The sequence below is a fragment of the Poecilia latipinna genome, unplaced genomic scaffold, assembly GCF_001443285.1.
Source record: "Poecilia latipinna isolate Pla-1442-1.1 unplaced genomic scaffold, P_latipinna-1.0 Scaffold1832, whole genome shotgun sequence".
Taxonomy (NCBI): domain Eukaryota; kingdom Metazoa; phylum Chordata; class Actinopteri; order Cyprinodontiformes; family Poeciliidae; genus Poecilia; species Poecilia latipinna.
Window position 1 is genome coordinate 72135 of NW_015114448.1, and position 12500 is coordinate 84634.

The 12500-nt window shown below is 38.8% G+C and overlaps 1 protein-coding gene across 1 annotated transcript in view; it reads left to right on the forward strand.

Annotated features, from left to right (window-relative positions):
• Window positions 1-12500, forward strand: part of LOC106934603 (forkhead box protein P1-B-like) — a 63375-nt gene that overhangs the window by 35491 nt on the left and 15384 nt on the right. The window contains exons 3-4 of the mRNA XM_015014599.1: window positions 3584-3721; window positions 4547-4642. Coding sequence (XP_014870085.1) covers window positions 3584-3721; window positions 4547-4642 — 234 coding nt within the window. The remainder of the gene's footprint in view (window positions 1-3583; window positions 3722-4546; window positions 4643-12500) is intronic.

Below are 12500 nucleotides of genomic sequence, written 5' to 3' on the forward strand. Positions count from 1 at the left end.
TTCAGAGAGATTTTCACTCCTTTAGCACAGGATTAAATGATAGTAGTTACATTGATCAATAGGTTAAGAAGCACACAATCCCTCTTGGTGCTAATGACCTTAGTAGTAATGGGTAATAAAATGGGGGTCTGTAATAGCCTCTGCATAGAGAGGAAGCTGCTCTGGCTGTAGTTACTGTGAGCCTGACAAAAATAAAGTGTGAAACCATGAATTCACACTGTTACGCTGAAGGACGGACTGCAGTAGAAAGACATCGCCTAGGATTGTAAAGCCGCTGTTACCTTTGAGTTTAATTACCATTTTCTTTTATTGAGCTATGCATTGTTGTGGAGTTACAAGAAAACAAATGTGGGAGTGCACCAATTTTCCTGATTTTGCACAATCAGACGATACTTACATGTTACCAATCTTATTTATATCTGCAAAGTTCTGAAAATCCTGCCACTATTCCTTTTCCATCTGCTGTGAGAAAGGACTGATTGACAGACCCTGTTGTGGAAGTTTGGTTTGTTTACCAAATTTGAAAAATTAAAGACTAAAGGAACAGATTCTTTTTAAGTTACTTTAGTAGTTTGGCTAACTTTTGACATATTTCAATTCAATTCCAGTGCATTTCATTAAGGATATGATAAACCAAATCAGGCATGGTTTTGTATGATGGTTTATTAGCCACAAACCCAGACCTTCCCAGGTAATTTTTAATGTTTTTCAATGAACTATTATCAGTTATTAAAAAAATAAATACATTTGTTTTGGTAAAAAATTGGCATGCCAGGCTGTTTAAATGAGCCACCAGCTGCAGTTGGTTACATATGTATATTTTTTTGGTAATTTTTATTTTTATAGCACATTTCAGGCAGTTCAAATTGCTTTAAGTCATAACATTATGCAGTTATCAATTATGAAACGAGCAGTAAACATTACATTTTGTTAAATGCCATCATCAAAATCATAAAGCAAATACACATCAAATATGTGAAATTTTTTCCTGCTTAAAAAAAAGACAAACATGCAGTAGAATTAAACACCTAAAAAATTCAGGTGGTATTTCTAATCCTCTATGCATCCATTAATAATAATAATAGGACATATTGAACTCGCATCTCAGCAAGACAGGGGCTGCTCCGTTGACCTTCAAAATGTTCATCAAAATTAGTGATGCTCGGGAAAAAAAGGACTTCAGTGGATAATGACTGTGAAATTAGGAAATGGGGAGGATGGGGCTACGCAAATAACAAGACAAGATGAACTGCATATTAAGACGTAACACGGGGGGCATTTTGTTCCCTGCGCCTTGATGCTGGAAATGAGAAATGGTCCTGGGTGGGGCCCTGGCCCCGTCGTCCGCCATAGTCTGGCACCGCTCAACGGACTTAGCGGAGAGCATCAAAGCTGCTTCTTCTTTATTTCATACCACAGCCCCTTTCTTCTGCTGACTATGGCACGGCTTTGTTTTTGTTAAATGCTATGCTAAAAATAATAATTAAGCTTATACGGATGTCCAAAAAAAAAAAAAATCTTAAACAGCTAAATTACATTCAGAAACACATGAAAAATTCAAAGGGCTGTCATTAGCTCTGAGACGGCTCTGAAATGTGGCTTCCTCTGTGACGATGGGGCCTCAGCATCAGCATGGACTGTTGACAGGAGCAGAGATGTGCTTGTGTATTCCTTGTCGCTGTCTTTGCGCAAAAAAAAGCACAATAGACACAACATCCAGCGCAGTGCCTCACTGTTTGTCATCTCAATGTTAAGGTAAGGGGATTTTAATGGCGTTTCACATCACAGAGGCGAGTGGCGGCGTTCCCCGACACACTCCGACTGCCTCGTGTCATCGGAGCAATTAAGGCTCTCTGACAACTGTGGACGCTCTCTCAATGTCACAACAAATCACTTGTTTGGAGGAGTCATGCACTTACACCTTTCCTGTAAGAATTAGAGGCCTTCTAGAGTTTTTTGTCGCCGCGGTTCCTCCTCCTCCTCCCTTTCTTGCTCCTCCTTTGGGCTATCTGCGTCTTTAAAACAGCACATCGCCGCTGACAGCGTCTCTAATGAGATAGTCGGACTTGACACGGCGAGTGGGTGCAGCGAGTGAACCACGGGAGTTTTGGATGCAGTCTCAGTGGGCACTCACAAAATGCTAAAAACACACACAGTTTTGAGATATTGTGGCGAGATCACTTTTAATTTAAAAAGTAATAGAATAAAACATGTTGTTTAATACAGACATAATAATCTAATCTATACTGTTATTTTGATCTGTATTTTAATTCAGTGGTATTCAGCAGTGCACCCAGCTGCATTCATGAGTTGCCTGGCTTATTAATAGAGTCCACATCTGTTCATAACTCAACCTCAAGTGCATTCCCATAACATGATGCTGCTGCCACCGTGTTTAGTCAATGGGAAGAGACGTTGTTTTGCATTAGGAAAGTGTTGGGTTCCCCCCACAAAGGGGTTCTCTCACAGATTTGTATACGAGTGTATGAATCTGTGTGCATTTGGGAGTTTCAATGGAGTGACTGTGACAAAAAGAACATTTAAATAGTAAAGGGACTTCAGTCCCTTTACTATTTAATATGTTGGGCAGCTCAGAGGGTATTGCAGCAAAAACGGATCTTATCGAATGAGTGGAAGTGAGGAAGAAAAGTCTGAAGATGGGATTTCAGATCATGTAATCATTGAAACTGCATATCCCTGCTTGTTTTTTGTCTTTTAACCTGTTTTTTCTGAAGTTCTGTTAGTTGTTGACTGTATTTTTGACTATGCATAGTACATTTCTGTTTTTAATGATTGACTTGTGAAGATAGGGAATGGATGTGACTCATGATTTAGTCAAAGGATCCCTCTAGACCAGAGATGGCAAACTCAATTTCAAAGAAGCGGTTGTCGCAGAACGTTTTGATAAAACTACCTATCACAATCTTAAATTTTGCTGAACAATATAATTATCATTATCCTATTATTATAATAGGACAATTCTGTTGATTTGCTGATTTGAGTGATATATTTGGTTTAATAACGCAAGTTATTAAACCAAATATATCACTACTGAACCGTAATTTTGTACAGAACACTTAGTACTAGAAATGGACAACATTTTAAATATCCAAAATAAAACACCAAACAACCAAAAACAATAAATGAAACAGAAATAAAAAAACACACACACAACCGAAATCATCAATAAAATCCATTATGAACTCTCTGTAAACAAAATTGCCCTTCAAAAAATATTAATCATCAAAATGAAAATTGTGCAATTAATTGTTTAATTGCTTTTCATGACAGGCTGAACTGACAATTAAAATATTGTATCTTTCTCTGCATTCGATTTATACCCTTAAGATTAAATACTATTTGACATCTTTTCACATTGATGCCATTTGGCCATATCAATAAAAACTGATTTAATTTATTAAATTATATTTAAGCACACTGTTATCTTGAAGTTCTCAGAGGTTTGGAGGGCCACAGAAATAGCTGTGGTGGGCCGGATTTGGTAAATCAATATTTAGTGTCCTTAGACAATGTAAGTTGGCCTTTGCTCATTTTTTTTCCTCACTGTGACTTGTCTGTGCAGGTTCCAGTGTCAGTGGCTATGATGACACCTCAAGTGATAACTCCACAGCAAATGCAGCAGATTCTTCAGCAGCAAGTCCTGAGCCCTCAGCAGCTCCAGGTCCTCCTCCAGCAGCAGCAGGCCCTCATGCTGCAGCAGGTAAAATGTGCCACGCTGTCGCTGACTTACTTCTTTCAGATACCATAGTTTTGGGTTTTTCATCATAGTTTAGCTTTATTTTGTTGTGATTTTTTGTTTGACTGATTGAGTTAGTTTTAATTATTTTCAGTGTTTGCTAGCTTTTGTTAAGTAAATATTGTTTAATTTAGTTTAGATTTTTTTCTGCTTAAAAAAAAGACAAACATGCAGTAGAATTAAACACCTAAAAGATTCAGGTGGTATTTCTAATCCTCTAGGCATTCATTAATAATAATAATAGGACATATTGTAGTTGTAGTTTTAGTTTTTTTCATACTTAGTTTAATTTTTAGGTGCAGAATTCAAAAAGGTCAAAGTGTACTGAGTTGTGATTATGTACACATCGATTGGGTAATGAATATGCAACAGAAAGTACCACTTTCAAAAATATATTCAATTATTGTTGAACAACCTACTGACTGGTGTTTTGTCACAACTTTCGGCGTTAGGAGGATTATGGTGTGCCGTAATTTGCTGGCGTAAACTGCTTGTGTGGGGAAAAAAATAAATTAAACTCACATCAGTTTAAAAAGCTGATATAGAGTCAAAAAACAAAGATTGTCATAGCTCTAATTTCAATATGTTTTAGTTTTATAAACGCATGACATAGATCCAGGTAGTTATAGTTTTCCCCCATTAAAGTTTTTGTTTGCTTCAGTTAACTAAAATGTTTTCTCAGTGTCAGCTTTTTGTTATTTTGTTTAGTTAACCGCAATAACTTCGATTCCCCCCCCCGTCAAAGCGAGCAAAACATTGACTCCTTCATTCTTCTCGTTTCCTCTGCAGCAGCAACTTCAAGAGTTTTACAAAAAGCAGCAGGAACAGCTCCACCTCCAGCTCCTCCAGCAGCAGCAACATGCAGGCAGCAAGCAGAGCAAAGAGGTAAGGCTGACATCACTCTGACCGCCTGCCATTTCCAAAACGACTGGCCAGATGGAGAGAGCATGGAAGGCATGTGTGTGTTCTCCTGAACTCCATCAGTCTTTCAGACTGTGGTTTAGAGCGCAGACTGACGAGGAAGGAGAGAGGGAGGGAATCAAGTGCACTCATGCTTCTAATTAGCATGTCAGAATTGCTGGGTAAATGCTAACAAACTGATACTGTGCTAAGAATACGGTGCCTCTAGTTGTGAAATTGTCTCCGTGTGAAATATGGAATATTTCACAGTTGTCAATAGTTTTTTTAGGGGATTGGGGGAGTCTTTTGGTAGAGTCAAAAATTTATTGTACAAGTTCACCAATTTCAAATGACTCAATTCAAAAAAGGAAAGCTATGTAGATATGTAGATTTGTTAACTACAGTGATATATTTCACTGGCTTGTTCCTGTAAATTTTGTTGGAAAAGCCCAAAATTTAGTTCAATTCAGTTTATTTACATATCGCCAAATTTCAACAACTCTCTTCACAAAGCACTTTAGAAAAAATATGTTCAATTCAATCGCACACACACATTCTAATTGATCTCAAACATGACAGTATGCTCAGTTAGATATTTAATCAAAAGTTTCTATCTAAGAAACACAGCACATTGCATTGAGTCAATTTGCAGCATTCACTCTTCCTCGACAATCAGGTAGCAACAATTGCTGCATGTTTGTTATTGTCGTAAAAAAGCAACCCTTTAAAACAGTTATGTATGTTAACACACCTGCACAGAATATGCACTCAGGATTTGGCCAGGCTGCCTGTTGCATGGAATAGTGCATCAATCATGTTAAGGAAGTGCAGGTTGCTTTGGTGTCTCTTATCTTCCTCTTAATGATATGCCGTAGATTTTCTATGAAGAGGTACCTGTAATTAAGGAGTTAAGTTTAATCTGAATTTTGTATCACAGTCTAGTCATTTTTCTCCTTAATTTGGGGAAGATTTTTCTGAGGTCACTGGTTCCACTCCTTAAGAATGTCATTCAAACTTTTGAGGGGTTAGTAACAAAAACACAAAAATCTATTTTATTTTTAGTCTAGTTATTAGTGCAGATTTTAGTGTATTTAAAGTAACTTATTTACTGTCTTGCAGACAGTATTTTCAGCAAAATACAGACACTTGTTTTAAGTCAATAATTCCTTTATATTGATTTTAAATAGTGGTAGTTCCACTGGCATTTTATTGCACTTATAACAGGACATTTTTGCCATGTCATAAGTGAAATAATCTGCCAGTGGAACTACCACTTTTTTATCAATATTAAGGAATTATTGACATAAAACAAGTTTCTGTATTTTGCTGAAAAGTTATTTGGAAGCTACAGTTTCTTATTTCAAAATATTTGCACAAGAAACTAGACCAAAATGACTACCCCTTAATACACACACCTGTTAAATATTTTATTAACTAAGATGCTAAAGCTGATGACAGACAATAAAAGAAGACTGACCCTTTTGTCCAGTACACGTGTCCTCTGAAACAAAAAAGACAACCACTCCCGTGAACTGTGTGTAGGACACAATGAAAGGCTAAAAGGAAAAGAAAAATAACAGGGCGCATATAAATCAGAGAAGTTTTTCTTGGTAATTAACATGGAAATGCAGAGGGAGAAAAGGCATGTAATTGTGAGATATCAGCGCAAAGAGCGCTCCCAGCTTCTTTTTTTTCTTGAATTCTCTCCTCCGCCCCCTATGCCAATAACCCCTCCGTCTTGCGACGGGGCTTGCTCAAAGCCAAACGGCTTAATATTTGTTAACGACGGGCGGATACGAACGTCCCTTTGGACAAAGTAAATTATTAGTCCTTGGTCAGAAGAAGTTCAAAGCCAAACTGGAAATTTTTTTTACACTCCTGTCCCCATTGAATTTGGTATTTGGAGAGTAAAAACAGGCGTGTTGGGGGGATGACGGAAAAATTAAGCCTAGCCTCTCGCGCTACTCGATGCACACGCTGTTGAAAAGCGTCTTCCCCTCCCCTACCAACAAACTTCAAAGTTCTAGCTCCCTAATTAATGAACTGCGGGCTTCAGTTTGGACAAGTTGTGGTGTGATGCTCCCATAAATCAACATGACAGCAGCGCTCTTCGGCCTCAGATAAGGCCTGTCATCAAACTCACATCTGATGTGCAGCAAAAGGAGGGAACGAGGAGGGGGGATGCAATTGATCAGTTGAATGCAGCATGAGAAGAAAAAGAGGAAGAAAAGAAAGTCTACTTTTTAACCATATTATGTCTGATCACAGGAAATGAATGCTGCCTTAAGAGATTCTCTTTTCTTTCTCTTCCCCACGCGCCAGCTCGCTTGCTTTTTTTTTCTTCTTCTTTTTTTTGCCCACTTTTTCCAGCAGCCATCAAAAGACAGAATGGGGCATTATGCAGCGACTCCCCTGTGGCTGCCAGACAATAACCCCCTGTTGTTGCTTTGTGCCCCCTTTTATTTTAAAGACATCAAATTTTTGTTTTTCAAAGATCTTTAACTTTATATTTGAAACTCGACAAGAAAGGGGCCTGCCACTGCCACTCTCTCTCATTTGTCAGAGAGTGTATTTTTCTCTCCCTCGTGCCACTTCTTGTTAACCTCTTATTTGGTCTATTGGGTTTAGGGTGGGGTGGAGCAGTGGGGTAGAGGAGGGGTTAATGTGCCTTCATGCTGGGAGCGCACAGGAGCCGCTGTCAGCTGATGGGACTAAAAGAGAGAGAGGAAAAATTGTGAAGGGGAGAGGGTTAAATTCATCTTCGCCACGCTCAATTTTCTTTTTCTTTCTGCCAAGACGCCCTCTATTTATTTAATGTTTCTGATGAAAGACATTGTTCCATGTGAAGTCCCGCCCCCGTAAGCACTATTATCTCCATCCGATGGACTGTCAGGGAAGAGAGGTGATGAAAAACGAACAACTGCAGACACAGGAAAACTTCAGAAAAATAACCGACTAGAAAAGATCAGATGAGAACACGGGTCGACCTGTTTGAGATGTCGCTTGTGAATCCAGGAGAAATAAAACAACGCTTTCCAGTTAGCCTGAGCTGGGCGTGAGGCAGGGGAACACCATTGAGACCCTTTTGACAGAGCAAACAGTGACTGCGGAGGAGGGACCCATTTTATCTGGCTGATTCAGTGGTTTCAGAGCCGCCAGTCTGTGACCTGTCTACCATGCTGCACAGAGATTTTTTTTTCTGTATGCGCTCAATTGTGAGAAGTAAACAGAGTGGTGTGTCCTGTGTTTGGTAAAAGGGTGCGGTGCACAGCCTGGCAGCCCCGGCAATGCTTTTAGTGCCCTGTTCCCTCCCCCGCTCCACACCCGATTTGACAACTGGTCTTGTGTACTCATAAACAGACCAAGTATCCTGTTGGGTCTCAGTCAGACTTATTTTGACTTTAACTGTGCGAACGCAGTGATGGTTTTTTAGTTAATTTCATAGTTAAAACTGGTTTTTCTGCCAGGTTGGAAGAAGTCTTGACTTCAGTTGTTTCAGTTTTACCTCATAACAGTCTTAAATTGGTAGTAGTTTTTTTAGGTTTTCTTTTTACATTTATTTACATTTAGCTGCATCTTCAATTTGGATGTTCATCAAGGTTTCTTTTTTTAAACCTGGCAAGTTTCTGCATTTCTCAGCTTAATATGTAGGGAGTAGGTAAGGAACAACGAGGCTTTAATTTTGAAAATTTCAGTTAGCTTTGGTTTTAAAATTCCACACAAATCCTATGTGTAACAGTGGTTGGGTTATTGCCCTTTTGCAACCATGTCTCTTAATTATTCTAGGTGCTGTGATGGACATTGGAAGTTAGAGACTGTAGTATTGAACATAGCGACTTAAATTGTTTTCCAAAGTTGTTTTTGCCAGTTTATTCATGGCTTCCAGTTGTTTGAGCTCATTTATCTGTGAAGGTAACACACCTGGGTGAGGCTCATAGGTTGTGGTATTTACAAAAGTTGTAAATAGCTAGTTTAGAAACCGAACCCTACCTCCTCCCTCAAATTGCTGACTTTGCCGGAATTCACACTTTGTGATTTATATCACTGTCATAAACCGTAGTTCTCCTTACACAGGAGGACCCTTAAAAATGTACGAAAGACGAGATGCTAACCAGTTTTTTCCATAAATGTTAGCAGGGTTTTCCCCAGAAAACTTGCTAAGCCCGGTGGTCGGGGCGCCGAGGAGGTCCACCGTGTTTGTATTAAAAGATGCTAAGAAGACAGGAAAAGTGAAAATATTACTGGGTAATTATGTTACTGGGAGACATCACCAGTGAAACGATATTTAAACCCACAGCTAGTCTTAAAACAACAAATCAAAAAATACAATTAAAATGAACATCAATTATTTGCACTTTGTTTAATCCAAATTAAGTCAGCGGCTCCATGAGGCCCCCCAGGCCGTCAGGGCCCCATAAATGCTAATATTTTAACACAGACCACAGATACATAAGTATAACATTTATTTATTGAGACGATCAATGCTGCTAAATTTGATTCAGTGGTTTCAGCATACATACAGTAAAAATTTTTTAAATTGTTTAACATTTAAATGTAAGATTTTAAAGATCTTGCAAGTTTACTTTGTAAAAGTTCAAAGAACAATATTAATTTTGTTTTGTTATAGCAACGATCTGATGCTATGGATTTAATCTTTGATTTTGAGCTCTGTTTGTTCACAAATGCAAATTAGTCAACTGCAATTATAACTTATTGCTTTTTAGGTTGGCCAGTTACACTACTCCCCCTGTCCTAGATTTAACTAAATCTACGAAGCTGTTAGAGGTGCTGATGTTTTTAGCAACAAAAGGGGCCCCCCCAAGTCAAATTCTGCTCCAGGCCTTATACATTCTTGGACAGGCCCTGCATGATGAGTTAAATCCACTGCACTGTGCAGAGATAAGCGACAAACAGGAGATTTAATTAAATGCCGCAAATGTGACTTTAGAAGCTGGTCCATTTCGTGTCTGTTGAGTTTTTAATAAGGGCCACAGAAACTGTTGCTTGAGTTTATGGTACGACTTTCTCAGATCTCCACGCGGCCGCGCACATTAACTCTGTCTGACTAAATGGACAAAGCATTTGATGCAGTTTGATGCATTGTGTAACCGGAAAAATAATATAAAAATAATTAGAAAATAATATAAAACCAGCATGAAGCGCGGACTATGAAGTGAGCGTGAAATCTCCTCACCGGGCTGAACCTGCATGAGGTTAGCGCTGGTTCGTTAACCACTAACGCTCTGACCCACTGGGACCACATGCATAAACTTCATCAGCGCAGACAGAGCCGATGTCTGCTTTTCAGAGATGGAAAAGCCGCTCAAAAATCTTTGCCTACAAATATAAATCATATTTACATTTATAGACAAATTGCAACAAATTGCTTTCAGAGGTGTGTTGCTCGCTCAACGCACCTCTGAAAGCGCGACTACAAGTTATTCCTGTGATTGTGAGGTGGTGAGGATTAACGCGGAGACCCAGGTTGTGATGAAGATGATGATGGATTTAATGAAGAAAGCTCAACAACAGTCCAGAAACAGGCGGCATGGCAGAGAGTTAGCGCACAGCTAATTACCGGTAGCAACTGAAAAACCGAGGACTGAATAAGAGAGCTAAACCAACACAGGACTTTACAGTATGACTGTGATAGCAGGCAGACAAATGACATTCGACATACGACACGGCAAGGACCCGACAAGAGACAAAGACAACAAGTGGGACTAAATACACTGGGAGGGTAATCACAGCAACGAGACACAGCTGGGATCAATCAACGGGGAAGACGCAGAAACAACAGAGACTCACAGGACAGAAACTGAACACAAAAAAACCTTAATATAAATACACAGAAACATGGATCATGACAATTCCTGCAGTCAGGGTCGCAACTACATATTATTCAGGTGGATGCGAGCACGTAAATTTTTAAAAGTTTCCTAAAAACATAAACAAGAAAGCATGGCGGCCGCCAGGCCTATAACACAGTGGGGGAAACCCTGTGTTAGGTTTCATGACGGTGCGGCACTGTTTCTATGGTCATTAATGGTTAGACGCATAGCTTTTCCATAATGAGATATTTGATATGTCTCATATACTTATAAATCTATGAATGTTAGTCTTTTTACCTTATAAAACGTGTTCACTGCAACTCCGTGATTACGCTGAGGGCTGCCAGTCATTATTATTGACAGTTGCGAGTCATTATGATTAATGGCTGCTATCCATCACCGCCTTATCTTTCCTCATTAAAAGCTATAAAATAAAATGACAAGTATGGTTTGCATCCTTGTTTGTGCAGCCATTCGTGTAGCACCCTATCACCATTTTTAAAGTGAAATCAACTAAATAAAAGCAATATTAGGTGTCTGGTTTTAGACTGGCTTTAAAGGAGTTAGGGTTGTTTTGATGTTCATCATGGTGGAGTGGCAGGAGTTCTGGAGAATGTGTCGTCACATACAAAGGGTCAGTATGAGTCTTATGAAGCCCAAGATAGTAATTAACTGCTGTTTAAAATATTAAGGCTCTCATTTTGTAGGGTATGTGTTGGTCTTATATTGAAAGTCCATTGTGTCTCTTAGTTTAGGGGCATCAAGTTTTATGGGTTATATTGAATTTACTTTGGTCTTCTGCCATTATGCCCGCTGTTAGTTTTCTGCTAAGATGGCGCCGTCATAGCTCTGACCTTCAGTAAGTGTTCCACCAAGATGGCATCTTCATAGCTCTAATGGTGTGTTCACGTGTGTGAAAGACTTGTCTGATGCTTCAAAATGAACACGTGTGCACTTTTGGTGCATTCACACCAAAAAGGTTTTTAGCATCAAGCGCATTTAGTTTACATTCAAAGTTTATGAGGAATGTCAGACGCTCCAAATGGGCCAAATGATGCAGCGCTACATGCTCATGACACGCCGCAACACGCACTTCCACATAGACTTTGAATGTAAACCAGACACGCCTGACACTCAAAACCCGTTTGGTGTGTTGGTCTTTTATTGAAAGTCAATTATGTCTCTCAGTTATGGGCATCAAACTAAGATGAGATGCCCCTAAATCTCAGTTTGATGAGATTTAGGGGCATCTCTAAATCTCATCAAACTAAATCTCATCTAAAAAAAACCAGACAGAATTCAGATTTTTTTTTTCTTTTCAGTTAGACTGTGTTTGTTTTGATTTGTTTTTGACTCGTTTTTTCATGAATTACGTCACCATGGTTACTTGAAATGCCAAGAGAAGTATCAGCACCCTTAACAGGATCGAGCCGCACATTTTGATATATGGGTGCACTGTGCCATTTGGACCACATACACGGTGAAAGGAAGTGGCAGTTATTTTGAGGTGAAGAAAAATAGGTGCCTTCTAGGCATTGCATCTCCTCTGCATTGCTGTGGCAGGCTCCAATGACACTGGGTGAAAGTGGCATGCATAGGATAGTTCCGCCAAGACAAAAAGAAGTTTTAGGTGCAATTACTTTTTCAGAAAGGTCCACATTAGTTTGGACAGGGTTTTGTTTTCCTTTATTTTGTGTTTATTAGTTCATCTTTGACTGACATTTAAATTTGTTTGTTGATCAGAAAGATTGAAGTTTGATGAAAAGCAAAAACAGATCAATTCTATGAGGAGTCAAACACTGTCTTGCTGCACTGTGTAATAACTTGACTTAAATACATTACAACAATTATGAAGCTTACTGTATACTGTGAGATGTAAAAATAGCTAAATTAACACCAGATTTGAAAAAAACAAAATTATACTTAACTTGCTTAAATTAAATATAATTTTTACAATCTTAAATGTAGCTAAAATTTGTGGAGCCTTCAAAACAGCCATTTTCTGTATCTGT